Raw genomic sequence first — 26,393 nt, forward strand, 5'->3', positions numbered from 1 at the left:
GGCTGGTTAAAAGTTAATATCAGTCTGACATACTTTATCTATTAGCCCGCATACTTAGTGACAAATTACCTTTAAAGCCCCTATGTATAGAATTTGTATGCAATTACGCTTTTTTTTTTTTTTTTTTATAAAGTACCCTGCTGCAATACCCATCCCAGCTACTGGGAAGAGGACTCATACATTATCAATTTTTTCACATAGGGGCTTTAATTTGCTGGACCTTGGAGTAGTCTCTACTGTGCTACCTAACAGTGTGGTACATCGAAAAATAAGGACAAACGCCTCCTTTTCCCTCACAGACAACACAGGAGAAACCAGAGTTTGGGATGATCCAAACAGTTTTATTCACAAAGCATAGAACAGTATATCAGAAATGACTGCGTTAATGCCAAACCTGCTGGATTCCCAACTCTGGTCTCTGCTCTTTGTTCAGGATCTAAACCAAGACTACTGGAAAAAGTAGGATACACATCACTGCTGTGTCTACAGACTTTAGGTTACACCCAGTTTCCCAAACATCCTAACACTTGGATTATCCCAGTCCATTAACCTCCAAAGCAACAAACATGCTGGTATTAAGATGTTCCTGGGAAACCAGATCCTGCACAGGAGTTCAGTATAGAATGGACCAATGTGGTCAATGTGGAATCTTTGAAACAATGACTACACACAGTACAGTTTACATGTAACTGTCAAAGTTTTATCTACCATACAAACATACACATGGGTGACAAATGAAAGTAAAAACCAGCATTAATCCACCATGAGGATCCTGAACTGCCTCAGTGCTTTCTCATAGATTCCCCAGGTCTATGAAACGCCCCATCTGCATTCAGTTATTCAGCTTTTTCCTTTCATATGTCACCCGCCTATACATGCAGTATATACCAGACGTGAAAATGCAGAATACAAAGCAGTGGGGTCACTTGTCCTTGCGAGCACCCTTAGTGACCCTGAGAGCATGTGGAATTTGAAAAAGATAAAAACAAACATTTCATCAAAAAGGATCATCACTTTATTAAACCAAATTCATTTCAAATGGCAACATAAAACAATTATATGTAAACAATGTACAAATGCAACAGGGTTAAAGATATTTCAGATTTCATAGATAATGCTTCTTTAACATTTATGCATAAAATGTAGTATGCATATTTGTCACTGATTTATTGAGAGACTAAAACTAGGCTTTGCCAGTTTAACAAGCACATACACAAGACTCTTTTAGATCAAAATGAAATTGACACATCATGGTCGTGGTTTTAAACAGTAACAGTGAAGGTCACTGTTAAGTAGTGTAACTCAAAAAGCAGCAAAAAAACCGACAAAATAGTGACATTGTACTGAAAGACTGAGCAGTTTCAAAATGTGCCTTTAGACCTTCCTCTCTACAGAGAGGTTGTAAGCAGTAACAATAAAACTATTATGTAACATAAAAATACAAATTCTAAAACCTACTGTACTGATGGCAATGGCAGAAATATAATAAATAACAAAAGAAAAATAAATTTTTTCTCTCACTTTTTCTCCCCAATTTGGAGCAGCCCAATTCTCCTGCACTGTGCTCCTTGTCACTGCTGACTCCACTGTTAGGGAGGCAGCAGCAACAAACATGATCCCTCACCAGCTTCCCACCAGCAAACGCTTAAAGTTGTGTTCGCCGAAACTCACCATCAAGCCGGATCCATCACGCTCCGAGGAGTAAAGGGAAGTTTAACGTAAACACTTGAACTCTATAAAAATCTGAACAGGGTGGTTGGTTGGAGTTTTTTTTGTTCAGTGAGGAGGAAGGAGGGAGGGAGGGGTGGTGGAGAGAGGAAGAGGAAGCCCAACATCACCAGTTCCAATTGTCTCTGTGAGCCAATGAACATCTGACAACATGGCTTTGATAAAATCTCAACATGATCTGGACACTGACATGTTTTCCATGATAATGAACAGCCGTGCTCTAGACAGGTTTCCAAGCAATGTCATTGTGCAATGTGTGTGAAAGTGCAGGGTCGAAAACAAACTGAAATTACAGAGCTAAGAGGATGAGCACCATGAGAAGGAAGTTGATTTTGTGCCATTTAAAGGACTGGCTCACAATTTTTCAAGTCTGCCTTAAAACAAGTCAGGTGCTCATTTGAACACTGAAACATGGTTTTGCTTGCTGCTGAGCCATACTGGCCATTTAGTTTTTTTTGGAAGATCTCCATTTTGTTTGATAAACTCAGATTGCTGAAACCTCATTTTATCTTCAGATAAACTTTGGAATATATTTTTTGCATTCACTTGCACTGGAGCCTTATTAAGAAGGAATCTTTTAATGGCCAGCTTGAACAGAAGAAATGATTAGAACGATAAAAAATTGTTTCAATGTTCATATGGGAATATGAGTATAGTTTTATGACAGACTTGAAAACATGTGGACCTATCCTTTAACGGCACTCATTGCAAAGGTAAGGCATAGATATGTTTCAGTATCCCCAAAAAAGTCAAGCTTCCTGTTAGAGTGGATGATTAGCTATTAGCATCTTGTTTTCTGTTCAGAGCCCTGGATTTTAATAAGGTGGTGGGAAGTTTTGCACAGAAACTGGTGAGGCCAAACTGTTACTGTGTGGTTTTAGCTGTTTGTCAGACTCTGTCATCAGTGCTAACATTACTAATAGAACTTCTAACATCTGCTATCTGTTGATGGTTTGGGACGCTAGCTCCATATATAGCAGTTGTTTAGCAGGAAAATTACTGGGACTCAAGATGTTTGGGTTGAGAGATGAATAGCTGTAGATCTGAGTTTCAGCTGACTTCAGTCTAAAACATGCTTCTGAAAGGATACATGTAAACACGTCACCAAAGCTCCCACCATATGTTCACCTTCTAACTTTCAAAAACCTGCTGTGCATATCTGCAGATAAGTTGAGCTTAAAATGGTGTTAATCGAATTAAAACAAAGATTTGTTTCCTGACTGATTTGTCCAGGACTGAAAATGTGTTTCAGCTTTCTTTTGTGTTCATTTCCTCTATATTCTAATTTTAGAGATGCAATACTGCCCCCTAATGCGCACATTATGGAGCAGTGCAAGTATGATGACAAATACCCATCTTTCAAAACTGTCAGGATATTTGCAAAAGCATGTTTGAGGCTTCAGCAGCATCCAGGGGCCCATGGTGTTAATGATCAGAGTCCAGTATTCCAGGATGGTTGGGGTTATGTAATGTGTGTGTGTGTGCCGGAGGGGGGGTAGAGTGTTCTAGGTTCTAGATCAAGGTTCTCCGAGGCTCTCCTTACTTTCGTTTGCTCTTGGTGTCAGTGGTCTGGAAGACACTGGAGGCAGACATGAGGTTCTCGATGTACTGACCCAGAACCTGATTCTCCGACTTCAGCTTCAGGTTCTCCTCTTTGACGGCGTCCACCCGGGCAGACAGGTCTGAACACACACAAACATTCATCTTGAGCAACATTATACAGGTATGTGGGATCTAGATGGGTATTTTGTTTGATCATGTGCACTAAGGAGACAATGACAATTAGAAAGAAAATAAACAAAAACCACCTAAGCCATGTAAAATCTGAAATGGGCCAGACATCTAACTTAAAACTTGCTTGTTTGATTTTCAACAGTATCCGTTTATCCATTTAGTCGATCTGCAAATTTAATAAAAAAACATTTGACACTTGTTTCCATTAGTTCAGTGTGTAATAAGGGAAATATTCCAATATATTGTCCTTTTTGTTTCAGCACAGCCAAGTATTAAGTGTTTCAATGTAGATGGTGACCTTTTCAAAGAATGAGTTAAACCTCAAATGTAAACAGAAAATGTATTCACAGTAAAGCAGCTCAGATATGAATCGGAGATCTGGGAACTTCAAGCACAGATAGCTGTGCCGCTGATTATGATTAGTCAGCAAATGTGTCGTGCACTTGTAAAATCTTATTAGCAGGCTACACCTCCTTATCAAACACGTTTTTTAAACTGCTGCAGGAAAATTATACAGCAAGTTGGAAAGAAAGCTGTAAGCCTTCATCAGCATTGGGAGAGCTCAGCAGGAGCTTGTTCCAGCTTCAAGGAATGGAGAAGTGTATCCAACCTTTCTATGTGGAAGAGCACAGCATCGAGCACACAGCCCACTATTAATGGAAAATTGAAGAAAATAGCACTAAATCATCTATTTTTTGGATTTCTACAACCATACTTTTATGACTGATGAAATTCCCAACGTACCGATTAGTCAGTTTCTGTTTGACTGCGCTGGTTTTCATGAATGTGAAACCCACCGAATACACCTTACAGTACCGACATTCCAAACCCCCCCCCCATTAACTTTAAATAGTTGAATCAATTGTTATCAGTGCCAAGATAACATCGGATCACACGGCTGCCATGTGGAGCACCTTTGTTCTGTTTTCTGACAAAGAGTTGTTTGTTCACTTTGATAAGCAAAAGTTGGGTTGAGCAGATGCAACCCTTATATCTTCAAACCAAAGCTGCTGATGAAAACATAATAGTTCATTTTCATTTGCTGACTTTTTTGAAATCTGTCAAAAAATGATGTAACACTTTGAATGAAACACGTATATTGGTTTGTAATATCCAAGTAATATCCGTTACAAGTCATTAATTTCCTGTGGTGGAAATTATACTTATTAATTATACTTAATTATAAACTATAATTGTGAAACACAAACACCAGGAGACTGCAGGCATTTCTTTACGCAAACACTCATTGTCCTCACTGTTGTCTGCAAGTGACCTGATGACATTTGTGTTGAGGCATTGTTAACATATCAACATTAGTTGCTGTGGTAACAACAAACAGAAGGATCATCTCATTCTTCACACCACAGTACCATGTAGTTGTTGCCAACATAATTGAAGGAGGAGGTTAATCTATGCAGCCATGTTTTATACTGTAGTCACAACACTCTCTATGTGACATCCAACCTTTAAAGCAACACTGAGACTTGTCTCAAGATATAATAAAATCTGATCTCAATTCAAAAATACTGTACCACGCTGCTGGTATTTAATACTATAGATGGACAGTTTGACTGTCTGACTTTGTAGATAAATGAAAGTGTGTGTATGCCTGTGTCCGTCTGTCTTACCCTCTAAAGTGTGCTGCAGCTCCAGCACCTGGTTGATCAGCCTTGTCTTCTCTTCCAGCTCAGCCTGGTTCTCCATGTCACCTGCAGCCGTGCAACAGGGTCGTCACAATAGTCAAACATCATACACTGACTTACATGTAATCTGAATACAGACTGTGTATGTATGTGTGTGTGTGTGTGTGTGTGTGTGTCATAGAATACTGTTGGGGACAGATTTCAGACTAAAGACCAGTTAACTGGGTATGGCTTGTCCAACTGGGGACAAAATCCATGTCCCAAATTGGGAAAAGCTGATTTTTGGGTCAGTGGTTATGGTTATGGTTAGGGTAAATATCCAAGTAATGAATGTAGGTCTATGTAATGTCCCCAAAAGTGACCTAGGACAACGTGTGTGTGTGTGTGTGTGTGTGATGTCTCACCATCGTCTGAGCTCATGGTGAAGTACTCGTCTTCCTTTTTGGAATGCAGGGCTGCGACTCTCAGGAACACTATATGAAATATCTACAGTTTAATGTCTGTCAACAGTAAAAAGTACACCTTGTTGAATATGACCCTGTAGCTTTCTGACACTCAGAACTCCCATTAACTTCCACCAGAATACACCGTGATGGGCGGCAGTCAGTACTGTCACATACAATAATTTGAAGGATATAATTTAATAACAAAGTGAAATTTAATGGTAACATTAAGCCGAATTTGTCTTAAGGCCACAGTGTTTCACATAAAGACCTACACTCCCTATATAAGGTATGAGTTTTCCAAAAAGAAAAAAAAATCTATTTTCATAAATGGAGTTTGATATGCATGTATGCATGCAAGTACAGAGTGGATGAATGATGCCATTAATAATACGAGCCTGCCTTATTAACCCTGAAGCGAGGCTGATAAGAGCTGAGACAGACAGAGAGGCATGTAATACGGTTTGTTTGTTAGATAGCCGTAATAAACCAGCAGGCCAGCTGGCGGAAAAAACAAACTCCGGAGATACAGGCCCGCTATACACACGCTAGCCGGATGCTATTTAGCATCTCCTGAACACAAAGCTATTACCACCTACAATAAATAAATTAAACAGTGAAGTCACACGACATATAACCCTACCTTCAGACAGGAGAAACAATGATTGCTGCGCTGAAATGCAGTGTCCACAGAAAATGTGAACGCTTTATGTATGTATATGTAAATGTTTTGAGTCAGCTTGTGTCAGCTGTGTTCAGTCCGTCCAATCCGCCTCCATCAGGCCGCCTCAACATACAGCCGCCAGAGGACGACGCAGGACCGCAGGACGGAAAAGCAACACAACTGCAGCCCACATCACCCTCAATTCATATCTGTATTAAAACAACAGTCAGGTGTCCATATGAACAATGACAGAGGTTTTCCTCGCTGTAATCATTCCTCCTGTTCATACTGGCTATTAAAAGATCCCCTTCAAATGTGCTTTCAATGTAATAGGGGACAAAATTCACAATTTTGTGTAAAAATGAATTTAAAAGTTGATGTGAAGCTTATATGAGGCTTCAGCAGTCTGAGTGAGTTGTATCAAGTGGATATCTGCCACATTTACAGTCTTTTTAGCATCAAATTCCCTCTTTGTGTTTCCTCAGACAGTGTTTCCCTGTTGAGCTGTGGTGGAAGTATAGTAACAAAAAGAGGAACTTTGGCACTAAAAAGACTGTAACGTTGAAAGATATCTACCTGATTTGACTCATTTGGACGCTTAAGCTTCATATTAGCTTCAGATGAACTTTTAAATACATTTTTACACAGAAGGAGGACTGTGGATTTTGTCCACCATCACTTACATTGTAAGTGCATTATGAAGGGATCTTCTAATGGTCAGTATGAACAGGAGGAATGATTATAGCAAGAAAAACATGTTTCAATGTTCATTTGGGCTCCTGACTGTTGTTTTATGACAGACTTGAAAAATTGTGAACCTGTTTGTGTGACAGCGCTAAATGCACAGAAATGTGTAAATGTGTGTTTGATTTACTTTATAGAGTAAACCACTCTTTTGCCTCTACCTTTTAATTGCTGGTGTAAATGCATTCTATTGTACATAAATGTATACCAGCCATTTTTTCCTTTTTCTGATTTGGCTTGTTATATAATATCACCAATATAACCAGTTCACAAGTCTGAAAACATAGTTCCATGAAGCATCCCAAGAAGTAGGCTACATAAAGCATTAACTTCTGCATCATATATGCACATCATGTATGAAGGGTTGCACAACATGTCATAGGACCCCTACATTGCTGTGTACAAAATCATATTTTCAAGGGCATTAAAGTCAATATGTGTCAAATTTGGGGGGTGAGTTGGAGGTAAATAGATAAATAGATCTCCTCAGATGTACAGTCTGTGAAATTTATATTTGTATCTATGTATTTGTATCTATCTACATAAGCATACTTATATATAACTGTATTTATATATATGAAAGTATGCTGCCTACACAGTGTAAGCAGCCATATAACTATAGGTACTGCATACACCTGTATGTATGCATAAATGTACATATAGTGTGTGTACATTGAGAACATTGAAAGGAAGATTAAGAGTTGAACTTCACCTGTATGTTAAAGATTATTTACACATGACACATTTTACAGGAGTACAAAAAAGTTCAAAAGAAAAAACATGTTTATTTTTGATAAACTGACCTTTTTTTAATTAAAATGGGACATCCAACACAAAGGTTAGTAAGGTTATTACACGAAATGTGTGTCAGACTTCAAGGTATATGGGAGGTTGAGCAAACACAATGCATTTTACAGTCTACAATGAAATATTTTTGACCCTGGGGTTTGAGTGCAGAACTGAAAAAGATAACATTTGTGATTTGAGTTGTAAACACGAGTATCCTGTGAACAACTGTATTTTTGAAATAACCCTCCTTTCATATGTTTGTTATACTTGGTCAGAACTGAACTCTTCAGAGGTGGATGTTAAAGTACTTGTGTAGTATTCCACACAGTATCCCAGTCAAACCCAGTAGAGACAGAGTGACAAAGACAGCTAAAGTCAGGTGGAGACCAGGTAACCTGAAAATGAAAAAGAACCCAGTCAGCATTTTTACACTGTGGAAAGTCACTCATTGGATACTTTAACAAAAGGCCATTCTTATTTGAGACTTACAGTATATTGATGTTATGACATATTTTACTTGAAATCTATCCCAGATTTAACCATTTTGTAAAAAAAAAAAAACCTGATATCAGTTTGACAAATGACCTTCTCTTGGTGGACTTGACGTATCCGTTGAAATATATCTGCCGGGCAACGATGTACATCAGTCCTCCACCAACTGCAGCCACCTCACTGAAGAACACACCGCATGTCCATAGTGTCACCAGAAACACAGGGTAACACTCCACACAGTTCTGACTGCAAACATAACCAGAGAGTCAACTTTCAGAATGATGTGATTTTTGTCAACTTACAGTTCAGGATAACTGATAATTAGTGCTGACAGTCAGTATTTTCATTCAGTATTTAATGCCTCTGAAAAAGCACTAAGTCTACGATGGAAGAGGTGATGTTTCACTGTGTGTATTTAACAGTGAACAAGACTAAGAGTCTACAGCCATGCTAGTGGCTCAGTGAGACTGTACATCAGATTGCTAATATGCTCACAATGAAAATGTTAACATGCTGATGTTTAGCAGGTATAATGTTCACCATGGTCGCCATCTTCCATGACACAGTTTCAGTGCAGATTTGAGATATTTGGTGAATCAATTCATATTAGAAACACCACACAGCTTATAATTCACCGCTGAGATATGTACAGAAACGTCACCCAACAAAATGTGAAGTATTATATCCATCAAAGACCACCTGCGTTATCAAAAAGCCTTTGGGAGACAAGCAGCCATACTGGCAGCTCTGTGAGGCCGTGCTAAATGCTAACACTAGCATGACAACATGCTCACAATGGCTACAATATACTAAAGTTTACCGGGTTTAATGTTTACTATGTTCATCTTAGTTTAGCATGTTAGCATGCTAATGAGTACTGAACACAAAGTACAGCTGATGGGAATCAGTTTAGCAACAACTTTAACCAAATGATGGCGCTAGATGAAAAGTTAAGGAAGTTCATTCATCCCGAGGGAGACATGAATATCTGTATCATATCTGACAGCAATACATCAAATGTCGAGAGGTTTCACTCATATATCAAATATACTGTGAGGCATGTGACATGCAGCTGACAGGTGCCTTTCAAATTTGATTTAAGGGACATGACATCTGCTTAGGAAAAGAGGTCTTAGTCTTCTTACTGTGCACGGAAAGTCCTCTCAAACTCTGGAGGTCCAGTGACAGAGGGAGGCATGACTTTATGGGCTATTCTGGACAATCCCACCCGCCGGGCCAGGTAGCCTGAGAGGAGACAGTGATGGAGTGACAGTGATGAGAGCTCATTCAAGGACTCAAACAAAACATAATCTATTAACGTACCATAATCCAGGGAGTACAAAGAGGTTTTCAGCCTGCTAGAGGCCTACCTACGACGGACAAATGTCTTCAAACTGTCACTTAAATATCAATCTTAGTAACCTAATTCAGATCACTGAATGAAATAGAAAAGTTAAAAGACTTGTCTTCTGTTGCTGGTACAGTTTCTATTTCAGATTTGATCACAAAACACCCCCACAGTGACATGAGAGCGTGAGAAAAGTTATTGGTAAATGAACAACCCCTCTTACCTCCCATTACTGAACAATTATGTTTAAGTCAGTATGCTGACATATAGAGCTCACCCATTTGCAGGGCAGACAGGAGGGACACTGCAGCCAGCAAAAACAGGGAGTCAGTTGCCATCGCTCTGCGGAAAATACAGTTTGCCTCTAGTAAAATGTCAACTTTACATAAGAAACAGGTACAAGAAGGAAGTACTTCCTGGGGAGACAGCAACTTTAGCACATCCCACTGCAAGTGCTGTCATGTTGTGTTCACAAAGCCCTGCCCTGCTACTGGATAAATGAGAGAAGGGAATGCCTGTGCACGCAAAGTGTATACCTTTTTTTCATGAAACCTAATACCTGTTGGTCTATGTTGGTGCTAGATACAATTCGCTAAAAAGAAATGTGCTTTAAGATGCAAGGTAAAATGATTTATATTTATTTTCTTAAAAGCTTTAGCTTTAGCACTGTATCGGCAAGACTTGGATCCAGACCAAGTGGGTCCATCATAATGCATGTTGTATGGCTGACCTCCTTCAGCTCTTTGTTTTGGTTTTATAAACCACATATTTCTTGTATGATTCGGTTTAAGCCTCTTTCATTAACTCCCTTAGGCAGCAGTTTCCAGCAAAAAAAGCTCTGATAAACCGACTGTATACCTGCTACCTGCCCGTCACCAAAAAGCAGGCAGACAAAGTTACAGAGTGGCTGCTGAACACAACAGGTTTGGTTTTTGCCAAAATTGCAGGAGACCAAAATCTGTTATAAAAAGACAAATATAATCAGGTGGATAGAAGCAAAATTTAAAATGAACAATAACGTTGCTGGCCTGAATGTGAGGCAATAGTTTTCTTTAGCTATAACAACTTTAGAAGATTGTGATACAGTGGAGGCTCTATCTGTTTTATAATGTTTTTCTGCCCCCTGGTGATCAACAATTGATCAATGCAGCTTTAAATTGACACTCCAAACATCCAACATTCCGGAGATACCAAATATGACAAATTGACTTTCACATGAACAAAAACTCCATGGCAGACATCATTAAATTCTCTTACTGACCTATTTTCTCATATTTACCAAACTAATGAGATATCTCTACATAGTTGGACACCTCGTCCTTTCCAGCAGGGGGAGCACACCCTGACAGCTGATTGTTGCACTGTCACATTGAAATGATTTCTGAGAAAAGAGGCTTTTACATTCACCAAACTGGTAACACCTCACCAAAGTGCAGAGGTCCTCCTGTCATTTCATGGGTCCACACCAGGAGGAGAAACACATATGAGCCAGGAAAAGGCTGGTTTACTCTCACATATGAGAGAACTGATTGATAAAATTAGAGAATGTGCTAAAATCACAAGTGGAAACTAGGGCATCAATAACAGACAAGGGGCCAGAGTAATGGCTGCATAATTGTAATATGATATTGGTAGCCTCATTTTCACTGACTTCAGATAAATAAATTAAAAAAAAAAAAAAAACTTGTGCCAATTTGTGTGTGATCTGTGCATTTCATTATAAAGTTAAAACTACCGGGATCAAATGTGGATTAAGGTTAGAAAGTCAGGTCAGCTGTCATATCTTGCCATACCCAGCTGACGCCCCATGGTGACAGGATCAGCAGGAAAAGCAGCGCTGTGGACATCCAGCAGACTCCTGCAGCATGGACAGCGATGATGAGAACTTAGAGGAGGTTGTGGAAGGTAAGAAACATCAGCCGTTCGTAAACCACGACATTATTCACATTGTTCAAAACGTTTGTAAACGACGACATTGTTGACATGTGTTATCAGTTCTCCGTAAATCTCCATGAGTCAGTCAGTGGGCCCGCACGGTAACTTGGAGCGCCAGGGACTTGATTTCAGAAGGAAATCCGCTTGACAGGCGAGAGAGGGCGGCCTGGGTCATCTCAGTGTCCCGCTGCCAGCTTGGCTGCTGGAAATATTAGACCAGGAAGGAAATATATGTAAATGAGATAAAAGGTTACAATTTAATTTTTTTTAGCGATCGTCAGTGTGCTACACGTGTGCTCAGTTTATGATAATTAGCAACAGTGTAACGCATGAAAAGGTGTGGTGTTTGGATACTTTGTATCATGTACAGACACGAAGAACCGCCATAGTATTAGTGTTTGATGAATTATATGTTATATGGTACAATTTCCTGTTGTATAACTCGTAAACGTAAACTCTGCTTCTTTTTTTCCTAAAAAAAAAAAAAAAAAAGGTAAGTAACACGTGTCGTGGAACATTATATGACGACTTTTACGAATTGTTATCTTGAATTCTTCGGCATGCCTATGAGCCACCACCATAATCTTTTTTTAAAAATGAACTTGTCATTCCTCCTCCTGGGAAAGACACAATATCGAATGAACATGAACTAAAAAATAATGAGGGTCAATGGCAGACTTCACAAACCATCGCTACTTTAGATCATTCTTTCTATAGACGCTGCTTATTTGAGCTATATTGTGGGTAAATGAACTCACACCAGGTTCTTATGTTTAGTTGACATGTCTTTTCAGCACTGGTTAACCAGCCAGCAAAGCTTATGAAAATTTGAAAACAATGCATCATATTCAAATGTGTATTTTACCAGTTGATCACGTGACTATATGTACCGTGAAAGGAGCCGCTCACAGTGACAAACTCAGAGTGTTATCACCCAACACTGCACTTCCACTCACCTCTATGTGTTTAGGTTTTATAATCCGCAACTTGATTGTTGGGTTCTATCAGATAGATGGAATAAATATGGAACCTGGGTCTGTCAGGTGGCCTGATACCTGACTCCAAATGAATGTTCATGTTGTCTCTAGGCAACTGTTTGTCAAGTGTAAAAAATGAATGCAACTTTCTAGACTTATATTGTATATTTTAAGTGCAGTGTGTCTCAGTTCTATTTAGTGTATCCATTTTACATGTACTAGGACTAGGGGGTACTTGTAAATGAATCAGTGGAGATAGAGTGGTGTGCATCCTCAGTAATCTTTGATTAAACTTTGATGGCATTAAGGCAAAAGTTAAGGCAGGCTTAGACAGTGGTAGACACTAATTGACCAGGGATCTGAGGATATCTACAGAAACATTTACAGGTTAGTTAAGTTTAGGTTCTGGCAAAGTTAATTAACAAAGTCTTATGTATTTATAGTTTCTAGGAGGATATGAGTTGAGGCCTACTAAGTGATAAATCAGTAGTTGGGGGCGGTGTCGAGGTTAAAGGCTCCTGAGGGAAATCCAAATATATTCCAGATAGTGCTGCTTTGATTAGAGAAAGTACCGTGTCTAATCTCATCAGACTGTGTTTTCTCTGTACAATGCTGCTAGTGTGTGCTGAAAATCAGGTAAGAGTGTCATGAGGCAAAAAGAACAAAGATACAAAAGCAAAAGCAAGAATGCATTCAGTCAAGTCAAATCATCAGACTCAACTTGGCTGTGTGTGTGTTTAGGTCCATTGGATGAAGATGGTCAGCCCCATGGCTTCTGCACAGTGACCTACTCATCCAGTGATCGTTTTGAAGGACACTTCACCCACGGAGAGAAGAATGGCAAGGGCAAGTTCTTCTTCTTTGATGGAAGGTACTGCAAAGATAAAACAGAAATTCACCACAGATACTTGATTGTCATGGCTCCATTCTTAACATACTGTAGTTGTGTTTACATTCACAAGAATGTCCTGAAAGTGAGTGTGAGAGGGTAGATAGAAAAAAGAAATCAGACATTTTGAGGATGAAGTAGAAATGTTATGAAGAAAAAAAAAAACTAGTGCTACGGGAAAAAAGTCATAATATTCTGAGAATTAGATCAATATATTACAAGAACAAGAGCATTTAAATGAATTGGAGCCAATTAAGTAATGTATGAGTTCACAAACAGCAGCAAGACAGCACACAGCCGAGCCAAACAGTGAGCCAAACAGTGAGCCAAACACTCAGCCAAACAAAAGGTTCATCAAGTTCAGGTTTGTGGTTTACTGCACTGAAAAAGGATGACACCCAGTGGACACTATGACTCTTGGAATGATGTGGAAGGCAGCCAGAGTCAGCTGTTATAGTTGTATGCTTTGCATTGAGTGACCCTAAATGCTCCACTGATATCTTGCTAATATCATCGTCCGTCTGACAGGCACCAAGCCCCGTCTGTGTGCCTCCAAAAGAAAAGCTTGGGTACAGTTTCTATGTACTGTCCATAAAATGCTAAAACATGCACATGTAATGCAGTCTACCCAGTTTTTATGTAACGTTATGATGTAATTCCCTCTTTTGTGTGTGTTATAAATTATATTTTGTCAGTATTGGAGGGTAGATCAATTACATGAGGAACAGTCTGTATCCTCATGCAGATTATCAGACCTAACATACATCTGTAATACTGAACATATGTTATTATCACAGTTACAATGTAATTCTCAAAATATTAGCACCTTAATCTCAGAATATTATATTTTTATCAAAGTATCACAAATCTATTCTTACAATGTTTCATCATCTTTTTTTAATACATCATAACTTTTCTCAATATTTAGACTTTTTCTTGAAAAATTACTTCTTTTTTTCTCCAAATATTATGACCAAATATAAAGACTATAATCACCAAATATCACAACTTTTTCATCTCCAAACCACTTTTTTTCTCAAGAGTTTTTTTGTGAAATGTCACAGCTTTAGTCTTTTTTCTCCAAATATTATGACTTTTTACTTTTCAAAATTTACACTCCAAATATTACCATGTTACTTTTTTATTTCTTTGACATGATTTCATGGCATTATTTCTTCTTAAACTCCCCTGATTTGTTTTCTCAAACTACATTGAATATACATGATAAATGGGCTGCATTAATATAGTGCCTTTCTAGTTTTCCAACCACTCAAAGCTCTCCCCTCTCTGTCTCCTCTCCACAGTACCCTGGAGGGTTTCTATGTAGATGATGCTCTGCAGGGCCAGGGGTTGTATACATATGAAGATGGGGGTGTCCTCCATGGGACGTATGTAGATGGTGAGCTCAACGGGCCTGCTCAGGAGTTCAATGGAGAGGGCAGCCTGGTGTTCAAGGGCCAGTACAAAGACAACAACCGCTGTGGGGAATGCTGGGTCTACTACCCTGTGAGTCAGCTCAGTGCTTACTACAGCGCACTGGCTATGTTTATATTGAGAAACAAGTTGTGACGCTTATGAACGATCTTTGCTAACTGTGTGTGTTGTGCATGTTGGTGTGTACTGTGGTGCATCTAGGATGGGGGCTGTGTGTTTGGGGGGGTGAATGAGGACGGGGAGATGACCGGTGGCTCCGTGGCATACATCTACCCCGACAGACACACGGCTCTCTACGGAAGCTTCGTGGACGGAGAGCTGATCGAGGCTCGACTCGCCACCCTGATCTCCCATGAGACTGGAAGGCCACGTTTCGAAATCACACCCAACAGTAAGTAGTGATGTCATCTAATGCTTTGCTGAAGTTGAGTCAGCGCTAGTTTGTTGTACTGGTTCATTTTGCATATGCGCTTTCAGGAGATAACAGTCTGCTCTGTCAACCCTTTTTCAGGCACAAGGATATTAATGTACATGTTCAAATACAGCTGGTGATGTTAAAGGGATAGTTGGCTCAGTATAAACTGTATTCAGATGCAAAACACAGTTCTATTATCTTCACATTGCCCAGCCCTAGTGGAGCATCTTGACATCCTTCTTCAGTGTATAGTGAAGCAATCACTTTACTCACCTGTTTTATTGAGATTTTAGGGTTAACAGTATCATATAGTTAATTTAAATAAAGATTGGTATAAGCTGAAATATTTTTTCCCTTGCCTAGTTTTGTGGCAGTGATGCAGGAACAAGGAAGCTAATCCAATGAGGAGTTATCAGTTTGGATATCCAAATCATGTGCTATAATAACTTTGTTATACTTAAAGGGATATTCCAGTAATTTAGTGTTCCAAGTTGTCAGACCTGCAAGAGAAAGAGACAGATAAAGTAAGAAATGGTCAAAGTTGAAGCAGGCCTAGATATCCTTTAAGTCCCTAACCGGGGTCGAGCTACAAAAATGATGTGTCCTACACTTCCCATAATGCAACACAATAGGGTTTTTATTAGACCCTGCCTGCCTGGTGAATGCCCATGTATGTCAAACTCTATTCCCACAGATGATGAATGAAATGAGTGATGTTAACCTGAAGTTACAGGTTTCTCTTTATCAGAGAAAAATAAAACCTGTCACACAATGTATGAGTCAGTCAGCCACACTCTGCCTGTACTATGGTCTGCTTTGCATTATGTTATTACTCTGTGCTCTGCTGATACTGTAGTGTGCCATTCAGACCAATACAGTGGCACGACTTCCTGACAGACACCCTGTTTGGGACTGTCTCTGGATGAGGCAAAAGTTTAGGGAAGTGGCTGTGCACTGATCTTTATCAGAGATGGAGCAGTAACAGTAACAAGATGAACATTTGCCAAACAACCACTAATCCTCATCCTTGAAGCTTCTTCTCCTCTTGGGAAACTGAAACAAACACTTCCAATAAGGAATTAATCTCACCTTTGTGTGGTTTATTGTCCACATAGTTCCAATGTGAAACATCCTGGAGTATAGGAGACAGTCCCAGACAGAGCGACTGAGAGACACAGTAAAACAGAGCAGCTGGTCAGAGGAGAGTGAGCCTGCAGTCCAAACAAATGTTCTCTAGTTAAAAGAACTGTAGGTGACAGGAGCTTACAAGCATAACATACAACATTTTACTCTCAAAGCAGCTATTATGACTTTTTTTTCCTTGAACAACTCTGAATTCATTTCAAAATATTAACTTTTTTTCTCAAAGAAATTGCAAAATTACAACTTTATTTCTTAAATATTACAATTTTTTTCTCAAAAAAATTCAAACTTCATTTTTGAAATGATACATTTTTTTTCTTGTAATATGACTTCATTCTCAAAATGTCCACTTTTGTGTTTTTTTTTTTCATAGTGGCCCTAATACTGTAAACTTCAGCTCTCTAATGTTCAATATATGAAACAGGTAAAAAAAAATATTGGCTTTTGATTGAATTTGAATTGTAAACAATCGTACTTGAGCTTCATTTAGCTAACTGATTACATGTATTTTTGAAATCATGGTGCACATTATTTTGATTTTAATGGTGTTGTAATCAAATGTGATGTGCTGGAAACTGATGGAGTCATGCTGTAATTTCACTCAGATTGTCCTGTAGTTCTGCACTGGAGAGAGGCATTCACGAAATTTGATATATGATGTTTTGAAGGTGCTGTTTACTCATACGACAAGTCCACATCCACCTGTATCGGCACCCACACTCTGCTCCCCGACCCCTATGAGAGCCAGAGGTAGGTCATCTTAGTACAGAATAATATTAGAACAAAGTCAGGACTGTTGTTTTTATTCTCACCATATTGTTCCTGCGTGTGTGTGTGTGTGTGACAGGGTGTTTGTGGCAGACTCTACGATCAAAGGAGCAGGACAGGGTCTGTTCGCAAAGACAGACACTGAGACAAACACTGTAATGGCCTTTTATAATGGAGTACGCATCACACACACTGAGGTATGACAGACGCTGCACCAGTAGAAAAGAAGCTCATATAAATGATATAATGTGTTGTTTTACTTTGTTTTCATAGTTCGTTCTTGCAGTGTTGATCCTAATTTAAACCATTTGTCTCTTTCGTTTTTTCCATCACCTCATGGACTCACTCAGGTGGACAGCAGAGACTGGGCGCTGAACGGGAACACAATCTCTCTGGACGAGGACACTGTGCTCGACGTCCCTCAGCCGTTTGACCAGATGGAGAGATACTGTGCCTCTCTGGGTCACAAGGCGAACCACTCATTCACCCCCAACTGCAAATATGACCCGTGAGTACACACTGACACAAGCATATACATTATCATTACATCATCATTATTATACATTATCAAAATAAAAATTCAAAATCTTGATCAAGTTGAATCTTGATCTGACAAAAAAGTCTCACCACAAGGTCTGTTTAGTAGGTGTTCTGGAGCTTTCATACAACATGGTCTTCCTCAGCAGATAGAAACTGCCTATTCATCATTGTAGATGTTTACATTGTCTGACCGCTTTAAGGACTTCCTGTCCTTGTTGGCTTAAGTTAACATGAAAACTAACTAAATTTAAATGTAACCAAACTAACTAACTAACTGCAACTCATCCTGTGATTCAGACCAAAGGAAACAGACCAAAGGCCCAAGTGCTCCAAGGTCAATGCAAACATGGTTACATTTAATTTAATAGTCCAGTTAAATTTTTGCAGAACTATATATAGGGCAAACATCTTCTTTCCTCAATCAAAACCAGATATTATCATACATACAAACCAATCCTAGTTGAATTTGGAGATAACAACATTTTACTGGTCTTACTTGCTTAAAGAGAAACTAAAAGTCAGAGGTCCACTAAGACAACGAAATCACATAAAATATCTCATATTTAAATACAGTAATAACTCATTTTTTAAATGGCAGTTTGCTTGAAATTATTAATTTAGATGTCAGAAAAAAATGATCACTCAATGATGTTGCCATTATACAATTCCATTGACATTTGATATATTGCATGGGGTGTTCTGGTGGGCTGGGGGTTCAAAATGCTTTCCATGAACCGCATTGTCTCTGGTTCCATTTTAACTGGGGCCCATTATTGCATGTCAATCCCCATCTCTCTACTGTCAAATATTTAATAAAGGCATAACATGCCTATAGTTGTATGTTCCCCATCACTTAACTTATCCCATTAATAAAGCATGGCAAATTTAGTGTGGTTATATTTCTTGTCTGAAAGGTTTGTCCACCCTCGCTTTGGGCCAATCAAGTGCATCAGAACCATGAGGGCTGTGCAGAAAGATGAGGAGCTAACAGTTGCCTACGGTTATGATCATGATCCAATGGGGAAGAATGGCCCAGAGGCCCCTGACTGGTACAAGCAGGAGCTCACGGTGTTCCAGCAGAGACAGGCGGCTCCCACTGGCCAATGAGGATACAGATGAATACCTCTGGACAATAAGACACCCCTCTACCTGTGCTACCTACCACCTTACAAAACTCCAGGAGCATTATCCCCTGCAGCTGCATACCGCACCATACATATGGGAGAAGTTACTGTGCTTCATATGGTATTCAAATGGAATACAGCTTGAGCAATTCAGGCTTTGGAGATCCAGGGCCAAAGCAACACAAGAACTATGCAAGACACCAAATGTTATTAGAGGAGAAATGTCAGTGGGTGCAGGTGCTGTCCTGACAAAAATGTCCTTTGACTTCCTCATCACATATTACTCATAAAAATAAAAATTCACATGCTCATCTTTGGTGCTTTCAAATTTACAGTATGACAACAAATTACTACCATTGGTTTCAGTTTTCGCTGTCTGTATATTCTCTTGACTGTATGTAGATTGTTTTACACAGCGGCTGCAGTTTAATTAACAGGGCTCCGCTCAAAGTGTTGAGTTTAACAGCACTATTTGTACCACACAGTATTTCTCTTACTTGTTTAAACTGTTTAGCTCACACTTCATTTGAACTAATCTAGCTGTCTGACCCATACATATAAAAGTGTAACTTTATTCACTTAGCTTAAAATAAATAAGTGTATACAGTGGCTATTTATAATATGTGAAACAGGCAAAGAACTGAATTTCCTGGGATTTGTGGAAGTGATTAGTAATTTAAGTTTGAGAGAAAATAATGGAAGGTTTACTACAGGAAATACCTGTGAGCTGGTTCCATTTTTTTCTAACCTAATGACCTGTGTTCATACCATACAAAATAAAGTCCAAGATTAAAAAAAAAAAGTCAATTCATGTGCCTCATTTGTCATATGATGCAGTTGTGTATTTTTGCCATTCTGATAAAAAATAGTGTACCATTTCATGTTGCTATCAATATTAAAAATGAAGATTTTTTTTTACCTATTTTAATTGGGCTTTTGTAAAAGAGGTAAAATGGGAAACTTTCAGAGAGTTGTCTTATGTAAATTCCTGAAAAAAGTAACTGTACTACACATGAATACCTTTTAGTACACTTTAATGAATTGCAACTACTTTGAGATTTAAGGATCACAATGAAGAGTTAAAATTAAGTCTGAGGAAGGATACAAATGCTGTTAAATTGTATAATTGCAGTGCTAAAAGCTAGCTTAGCCAGCATAAATTCAAATTCAGTATAATTTAACTTTTCATATATGTTTCCATACAAAGGTAACTGATGTAATTTTGAATACCATTCCTTTTTTGTAATTTATGTAAGAACGTCCTTAATATTAATTTACTCTTTTCTTAACAATTATTTACTTCCCTAAAGAGCAGATTGCAATATCTTCACAATAACTTATTATATTTTATGATGAGTCTGCTGAAGCAACATCTTTCCCACGGGCTTATTTAGCGTTGCTCAATTATGAGTTTGTTGGTTAATGTTGGTGGAAACGTCAGTTTGCCTAACCTAGGGGGCGGGGTTGTCAGCCTGAGAGTCTAAACTCAGGGCTGGAAAAGCGACAGCGCACCTGCTGCTGGTCAGCCAGGTTAATGGATAAACTTCCTACCTGCTGAACCGACACTGAAACCAGCCAACTGTCCGGAACATATACACCACTGGGGAAAATACACCAAGTGTCGCTTCCTGGAATGAAAACAGTTCTATTTTAATTTTCAGACATATTTTCTGCAGTTATCAACACCGAGACTCATGCTTTTAACACAGAAGACTCAAAAACAGACGACGAGCATCAAGCGAACTTGAAGTTTCGCCCACAAGCTAAACTAGATACTGTAGGCTATATTGCAGGGTCGTCTTTCTAGCGGGTTAACACCTGGAGATGGACCGGTACAGGTACTTTATTTTTAACCAGAAGAGTGTGCTTGTCCTCGGTATCCTGCAGATGGCCTGCGCGGGTCTTTGTCTGGTTTGTGGGTTCATGGACGCTGTTTTCCGCAAGGATACCTCGCTGAGTACCACCAGGACCCCGGTGTGGGGAGGACTGGTGAGACTCATCCTCTATCATTCACACTTCAGTAGTTAAACAACACGGGCTCATTGAAACAGCATCAAAAAATATGGAGTTACTACTACGACCACCGATACTGGACTATACACTCAAAATTTGACAGAAAGTTTACTCCTTTAAGTGTAGGCTACTATTCTAATCATAACGTAACCGTTTTTACAAATTATTATCTTCATTTCGCCATAGCCATATACCCAATTAACGTGAGATATAACGCTGTCATTAGGACAGACCCTCCAGTGTTTCTACCTGTTGAAGTTGCTCACTGGCCTTTGTTCTTTCTGCTGCTGGTTTGTCATTTCATTCAGGCTACTTTCACTTGCTTTTAGATCATGGCCTCTCCAGGTGTTTTGGCGTTGTTTGCCTCCCAAAGGAAAAACTCACTACTGGTAAGTCATGTGCTGGTTTCCACTTGTGTATGTTAACTTTACTTTTCAAGGTTCGGCAAGTTTTTTTTCTTCATTTGCCTCTGGAGTACCTTTCCTTTTCTAATTTTCAGGTATTTGGTGTTTTTGTGATATTCAACTCTGATTTTTCATTTTGATCTCCTGTCTGTAATATTCTTATGTGAACCTGAGTGTCCATTAATGAAACACTAAGCCATGGCAGTGTTCTACCTTTTCTCAGCAGTGGTGTGTACAGACACATTCATTGCAGGTGGTGTTGTGACCTCACTGATTTCTCTTTTCCCTTAACTTACTCTGAAAGCTATATCACATCTCTGCGATGCCTAACCAATAACCCTGACCCCAGCTATGGAGGGCAGCGCTACCACGAACACTGTTTGAAGGAGAAACAGACTTGGTCACAAGAAATGATCACTGGAAAGTGTCCATTGTAGATGCACAGTGTTTTGGTGCCGTACAAACTTGGCATCCTTGACCCCCTTGTACATGAACCGACAACAATCTGGCACATTCAGCATTGTTGCTTGATGTTCAAAAATCTGAACAGATATATGAAAACCTGGACAAATAAACCAAAATTACAGTACCTGCATGGAGAGACACTGCTAGAGGAAAAGGGGGGGAAATATGTTTTTAGTAATACAGGTGAACCGACCCTTTACAGCTAAACTGAAAACTCCCTGTACTCATTTCCTTGGACAAAAATAAAAAAGAAGGATTGAGGAAATGGTGTTTTGCTGAAATAAAATTATCCCAACATTTTTTGAAGGCACAGATTGCACCTTGTGACAGCTGCTATATTCACAAAAAAAACTGTGTTAAACTTGAATCTGTGTGTAATATCTTGATGTGTAGAAAAGGAAAAAGGTAGATAAGCACAGTTATGTTAAGTTATTGTTGCTGTGTCCTGTGTGTGAAATGTCTGTTTGGTCATGCTCATATTATTCCTGCTGCTGGTGTTTAACCTGTTGAAAGACAAGGGGACAATAGAAGTTGGAGGCAACTCATTCACCAAACATCATCAGTATTGACGTTTCTGCGAAACAACACATTACAAAAGTATCATCCATAAGACTCAGCCATTAATACTATATACTCTACTCTGCACTGGGTAGATGATAACACTTGCTGGTTGTGGTGGTGCATAATGGAAGGGATGATGGCTCCCTCCTGCCCCAAACATTTGTGCACACTACAGGATTTAGATCACCACCAAAGCTTTAAAGTGTACCCAAACAGATTTGAAATTCTAGGAGTTAATGTAAACAGCACAATGACACAGAAGCTATTATATGGTCAGTGTGATAAATTATTGGAAGCAGGTCAACCAGGGATCTGTGTGTATTGAACATTGGACTCTTCTCTTTTTAGACATGAGTTCCAAATAGATTTCTAACAGTTTTCTTTTTCTTTGTCATAGTTTACTACCATGGCAAGATGTGGACTCGTGTAGGGAAATGCATGGCTAGCACTACTATATTATTTCTATAATAACTTGTTTTTAAGGAAGTGAATAGGCTGCAACTAACGATTATTTTCATTATCGATTAATCTGTCGAATACTTTCTCAATTAATCGATTAGTTGTTTGGTTTATACGATGGTGAAAAATGTCAATAACTGTTCCCCACAGCCCAAGATGACGTCCTCAAATGTCTTCTTTTGTCCCGACCAACAGTCCACAGAAACCAGAAAATATCACACTTGAGAAGCTGGAATCAGAGAATTTGGACTATTTTTTTTTTTCTTTTTCTAAAGACTCAAACTTAATCAATTTCTAAAATAGCTGGCAATTAATTTAATAGTTGGCACCTAATTGATTAATCATTGCAGCTCTGGGAATGAAATATGTGTCAGTTAGATAGTGGGAAATACACACTTTTTTTCTCTCTTATACACACACACAGTGTCATTCATTGGCTGTCTACCTGTTCCTCCAGGTGAGTGTGATGGTGGTGGCAGCAGGTCTCTCCTGTGCAGCTGCTGTGTTTACATCAGGTTACTCCTGTTTGACACTCACCTATGGGGAGGAGGATGAAGATGTCTTCCACCACCACGACAGTCCCCAAGTGGTAAACAAACACACACGCAGTGTATCATGTAGACATTACATACAGCAGATTTGTCAAACACAGGTGTAATTAATAAGGTAAACAGTGTCAGGGCGTTGGTATTGTGCATGCTTGCACACTAACATTGCTTACTGATGCACTTACATGGAACATCAATAACATTAGCAGCTCCACCTGTGATTTTCCTGCCATGACATTTATTTAGACAGTCAGAGGTGTTAATTCATTTTGATGGTTGTTATGGAGATCATACGTTAGTTAATTTTGAAATTTTTGGTTTGTAGAGTAAGATATGAAGGATAGATTAACAATTATATTATGTATTTTATAAAACCTCACTACAAGTTTTATACATTGCTTTTCTCTCTGCTCAGACGTTCGTGCTTCATCGAATGGTGAAGGGAGCCAATGCCACCATACTGCTGACCTGCACCATCAGCCTGGTGCTCTCCTCTCTCATCGCCTTCGTCGGCTGCCGTAGTCTTCCCTGCTGTGGCTGCTATGATGCCAGAACTGGACTGGTGGGGAAGAACAGTCACGCTGAATTGCATTCACTACAGAAGGAAAACACTCTAAACATTGTACCTTGTATGATGTAGCATATCTCAAGTAATTTAGGTGTGGAAACTTTTTTCTAGTTTGAATTAGCCTGCACTGAGAAGTAATGTCTCTGGTTTAACTGTGAGGTTTAGAGGTTGAAGTAAAAATTTGATAATTCTGTTTCACCCAACTGTTAAATTGACTGGTTTCTAATCCCTGCCCCCCTCAGTGACTGGTGCTTCACTTTTAATGTTACAAGAGAACAAGCGTTGGGAATGAGGACGTATTGCTATCCTGGGTAATGAGTTTGGCTGGGGTTGCTGGAGTGAAAACTTCCCTAAATCCAATAAAGGAAAGACAGAGCCTCTAATATTGGCCTGTGATGTAGTAACATCTTAGCTCCCGCACAGGTGTGAAATAGCTACTACACTGTGGATGTTCCATTCCGTAAGAGGGTTTTTCTAACATCACCTTTGACCCCACCATATAATGTAGTTAGCTAATGATATGCTCCTTGGACCTGGAAGTAACGTCACGTCTGCATAAGGCCTGCTGTACCTGGTCATGGTTGCTAAGCTAGGATCAGACAGTCCCCACTCAGGAGAGGGGTTCAGGAAATGATCAGTTGCAGTCACTACTGAACTTGTTAACTTCGAGCCAGTTAGAAGCCCAGAGTTGCAGCTTATGGTCAGCGCCATCTTTTCAGTTTGGAACCAGGATCTTTCAGTTAAGGAGTGCTAGCTAGCTGCTTTTAATGTAGGTTCAGATAAAAACCATGGCGAAGTAAAGCAATTTGCTTAAGTTTGTAACAAAAAGACGTGGTGAGGAGCAGAAGGAAGAGAATTCTGCTCAAGTACAGCCATCATTGTCAATCCAGACACCTCCTCCTGAGCCAGTTTCTTCTCAACAAGTGCCAAGTAGTAACAACACGAACACGGCTGCTAATTCAGTCCTTTCCCTGTCAGCAGTAGCAACAAGCTGTCCTGTTGAAAGACTCTTTTCAACTGTCAGTCAGATAAAAACTGGCATCAGGGCATCAATGATGACATACAGACTGAACTCTTTGTTCTGAACTGACTGAAGCGTTGGACTGTAATGAAATAATTTGTGTTTGTGCCCAGTCATCTCCTGCTATAATCATCAAAAGTAAGCTAATTTACAATTCCGACTGTAGTAGCCTATTGCCTATTTCAATATTGTTTATTGGGTGTAGTTTTTGTTGGGTGTACAATTGGATTTTATGCTGATGTTGCTGTCTGCCCTCTGTGGTTTATGTGGCCAACATGCCAGGCATTATTTTTAACGTTACTGAGGATGTTGGTGCTGGTGTACCTCTATCCATACACTTTAGCTATTTTATTTCAGCTGAAATAGTTTGATGATAACATCAGTATTAATATTTTAGTTAATTTGAGCACTGGTGAGTACTCCAGGTGAATCTACATATATGGGTAGGAAGGTATGGGACCAGCAGGCACTGGGAAGGGTTTATAGTTCTTTTTACCAGGGCAGGAGAGGCTGCAGACGCCATTGCTCTCTGTTCACTTGCTGAAATGGTTAACATATGCATTTCAGAACCTATTCAGTTTGATTAGTCTTGGACAGGCTAGGCCCACTCTGTGCCCACCACACACATTTCTGCCTATGCTACTGTACTGTAGATTTCAGTTTTATGTTTTATTCAACATTGCCCCTTTGATTATTCTGAGCACAAGGATTTTATCTTCCAAAAAATGACATTTTGTAGCAAAATAATGCTTTGATTTTTAAATCAGACTCACTTTTCTTTCTCATTTGTAATGTTTGTGTGTGCAGGAGACACTGGTTCCTCAGTGCGACCCCGGGGACACTGAGATGGTGTGTACCTGGCAAGGTAAGGACAGCTGTTAAATGTCCTTAGCCACCATAGTTGTAATTTTACCATTTGATGGTGAAGCTTTGCTTTCAGCAGTCAGTCTGTGATGTAGTTCTCCTCTCTGTCCAGCAGGTGGTGACGACAGACTCTTCAACTCTCCAGCTCAGTCCACTGACCAGGGCAGCAGAGTGGAGGAAGAGGAGGGACCCTCTAAATTGCCGCCATACAGCAGACTGACCTGACACACATCTACATTAGAGTGTCTGCTCCCACTTGTTCCTGTGCTTCTTCATTCCAAATGAGATGATTATGGATTATAATACCTATAAGTTGTGCCTACACATTTCATACTGTTTTTTTTGGCTGGACAGATGGGAGGATTCTCAAGAATCCACTTAAGATGAAGAAGCCAAAGTCTTGAAAAACAGGGATGTTTTATAGAGATCTTCATGTGACATATGCGAGTGGTTTGTGCTCACTGATTAGAGCAAGCACTTTGGACTCTGGATGTCTTTATTTGTTCTCTGACCAAAGATTCCTATAGCTAGACTCATTGAAACCTTGCCCAAGTTGCATGTCTGTATGTGTGAGGAAAGAAGACTGAAATAGCAGATTGTCTGTATGCAGTGTGACTGTTAGCTATGATATTTTATTAGTATTTAATTAATAAAACCTGACTGAGCTGTTACCATTTGGT

General features: G+C 39.4%; 4 protein-coding genes across 8 annotated transcripts; 2 read left to right on the forward strand and 2 right to left on the reverse strand.

Moving 5' to 3' along the window:
• Window positions 1-992: 992 nt before the first annotated feature.
• Window positions 993-6,353, reverse strand: LOC137188954 (short coiled-coil protein B-like). The gene is made up of 4 exons (XM_067598557.1): window positions 6,192-6,353; window positions 5,510-5,578; window positions 5,091-5,171; window positions 993-3,410 (listed from the first exon to the last, which is right to left on the reverse strand). The coding sequence occupies exons 2-4, from the start codon at window positions 5,523-5,525 to the stop codon at window positions 3,268-3,270; spliced, it is 240 nt and encodes a 79-aa protein (XP_067454658.1). The 5' UTR covers window positions 5,526-5,578; window positions 6,192-6,353; the 3' UTR covers window positions 993-3,267.
• A 1,388-nt stretch (window positions 6,354-7,741) lies between these two features.
• mgst2 (microsomal glutathione S-transferase 2) lies at window positions 7,742-11,506 on the reverse strand. 3 transcript variants are annotated; one of them, XM_067598562.1, is made up of 5 exons: window positions 11,379-11,468; window positions 9,863-9,927; window positions 9,383-9,482; window positions 8,331-8,417; window positions 7,742-8,140 (listed from the first exon to the last, which is right to left on the reverse strand). In XM_067598562.1, exons 2-5 carry the CDS (start codon window positions 9,921-9,923, stop codon window positions 8,032-8,034), a joined length of 357 nt encoding a protein of 118 aa, XP_067454663.1. In that variant the 5' UTR covers window positions 9,924-9,927; window positions 11,379-11,468; the 3' UTR covers window positions 7,742-8,031. The 3 variants fall into 3 exon arrangements, with proteins under 3 accessions (XP_067454663.1, XP_067454661.1, XP_067454662.1); XM_067598560.1 differs by having other exon boundaries at window positions 8,331-8,483; XM_067598561.1 differs by lacking the exon at window positions 9,863-9,927 and having other exon boundaries at window positions 8,331-8,483; window positions 11,379-11,506.
• Window positions 11,378-19,121, forward strand: setd7 (SET domain containing 7, histone lysine methyltransferase). 2 transcript variants are annotated; one of them, XM_067598558.1, is made up of 8 exons: window positions 11,378-11,490; window positions 13,239-13,368; window positions 14,691-14,892; window positions 15,022-15,211; window positions 17,047-17,128; window positions 17,226-17,343; window positions 17,497-17,654; window positions 18,601-19,121. In XM_067598558.1, the coding sequence occupies exons 1-8, from the start codon at window positions 11,451-11,453 to the stop codon at window positions 18,791-18,793; spliced, it is 1,113 nt and encodes a 370-aa protein (XP_067454659.1). In that variant the 5' UTR covers window positions 11,378-11,450; the 3' UTR covers window positions 18,794-19,121. The 2 variants fall into 2 exon arrangements, with proteins under 2 accessions (XP_067454659.1, XP_067454660.1); XM_067598559.1 differs by lacking the exons at window positions 17,226-17,343; window positions 17,497-17,654; window positions 18,601-19,121 and adding an exon at window positions 16,752-16,802.
• A 1,190-nt stretch (window positions 19,122-20,311) lies between these two features.
• On the forward strand, window positions 20,312-26,384 carry zgc:113425 (uncharacterized protein LOC541425 homolog). Of its 2 annotated transcripts, none has more exons than XM_067598566.1 (6): window positions 20,312-20,799; window positions 21,153-21,212; window positions 23,170-23,301; window positions 23,676-23,822; window positions 25,657-25,714; window positions 25,829-26,384. In XM_067598566.1, the coding sequence occupies exons 1-6, from the start codon at window positions 20,635-20,637 to the stop codon at window positions 25,936-25,938; spliced, it is 672 nt and encodes a 223-aa protein (XP_067454667.1). In that variant the 5' UTR covers window positions 20,312-20,634; the 3' UTR covers window positions 25,939-26,384. The 2 variants fall into 2 exon arrangements, with proteins under 2 accessions (XP_067454667.1, XP_067454666.1); XM_067598565.1 differs by having other exon boundaries at window positions 20,314-20,799; window positions 25,826-26,384.
• The last annotated feature ends 9 nt before the right edge of the window (window positions 26,385-26,393 follow it).

This window comes from Thunnus thynnus, chromosome 9 (genome assembly GCF_963924715.1).
Source record: "Thunnus thynnus chromosome 9, fThuThy2.1, whole genome shotgun sequence".
Taxonomy (NCBI): Eukaryota; Metazoa; Chordata; class Actinopteri; order Scombriformes; family Scombridae; genus Thunnus; species Thunnus thynnus.

Excerpts from the sequence above, each read along its gene's own strand:
- LOC137188954 (XM_067598557.1), bottom strand. Across the intron at positions 3,411-5,090 it reads GCTGCAGCACACTTTAGAGG|ACCTGTCTGCCCGGGTGGAC; the intron begins GTAAGACAGACG and ends GTGTGTGTTCAG.
- mgst2 (XM_067598560.1), bottom strand. The coding sequence starts at position 9,923 with ATGGCAACTGACTCCCTGTTTTTGCTGGCTGCAGTGTCCCTCCTGTCT. Across the intron at positions 8,484-9,382 it reads GAGAGGACTTTCCGTGCACA|TCAGAACTGTGTGGAGTGTT; the intron begins GTAAGAAGACTA and ends TTATGTTTGCAG. Across the intron at positions 8,141-8,330 it reads GTCAAGTCCACCAAGAGAAG|GTTACCTGGTCTCCACCTGA; the intron begins GTCATTTGTCAA and ends TTTCATTTTCAG.
- setd7 (XM_067598558.1), top strand. The coding sequence starts at position 11,451 with ATGGACAGCGATGATGAGAACTTAGAGGAGGTTGTGGAAG. Across the intron at positions 15,212-17,046 it reads TTTCGAAATCACACCCAACA|GTGCTGTTTACTCATACGAC; the intron begins GTAAGTAGTGAT and ends GATGTTTTGAAG. Across the intron at positions 17,655-18,600 it reads CCCAACTGCAAATATGACCC|GTTTGTCCACCCTCGCTTTG; the intron begins GTGAGTACACAC and ends CTTGTCTGAAAG.
- zgc:113425 (XM_067598565.1), top strand. The coding sequence starts at position 20,635 with ATGGACCGGTACAGGTACTTTATTTTTAACCAGAAGAGTGTGCTTGTC. Across the intron at positions 21,213-23,169 it reads AAAGGAAAAACTCACTACTG|GTGAGTGTGATGGTGGTGGC; the intron begins GTAAGTCATGTG and ends CTGTTCCTCCAG. Across the intron at positions 23,823-25,656 it reads ATGATGCCAGAACTGGACTG|GAGACACTGGTTCCTCAGTG; the intron begins GTGGGGAAGAAC and ends TTGTGTGTGCAG.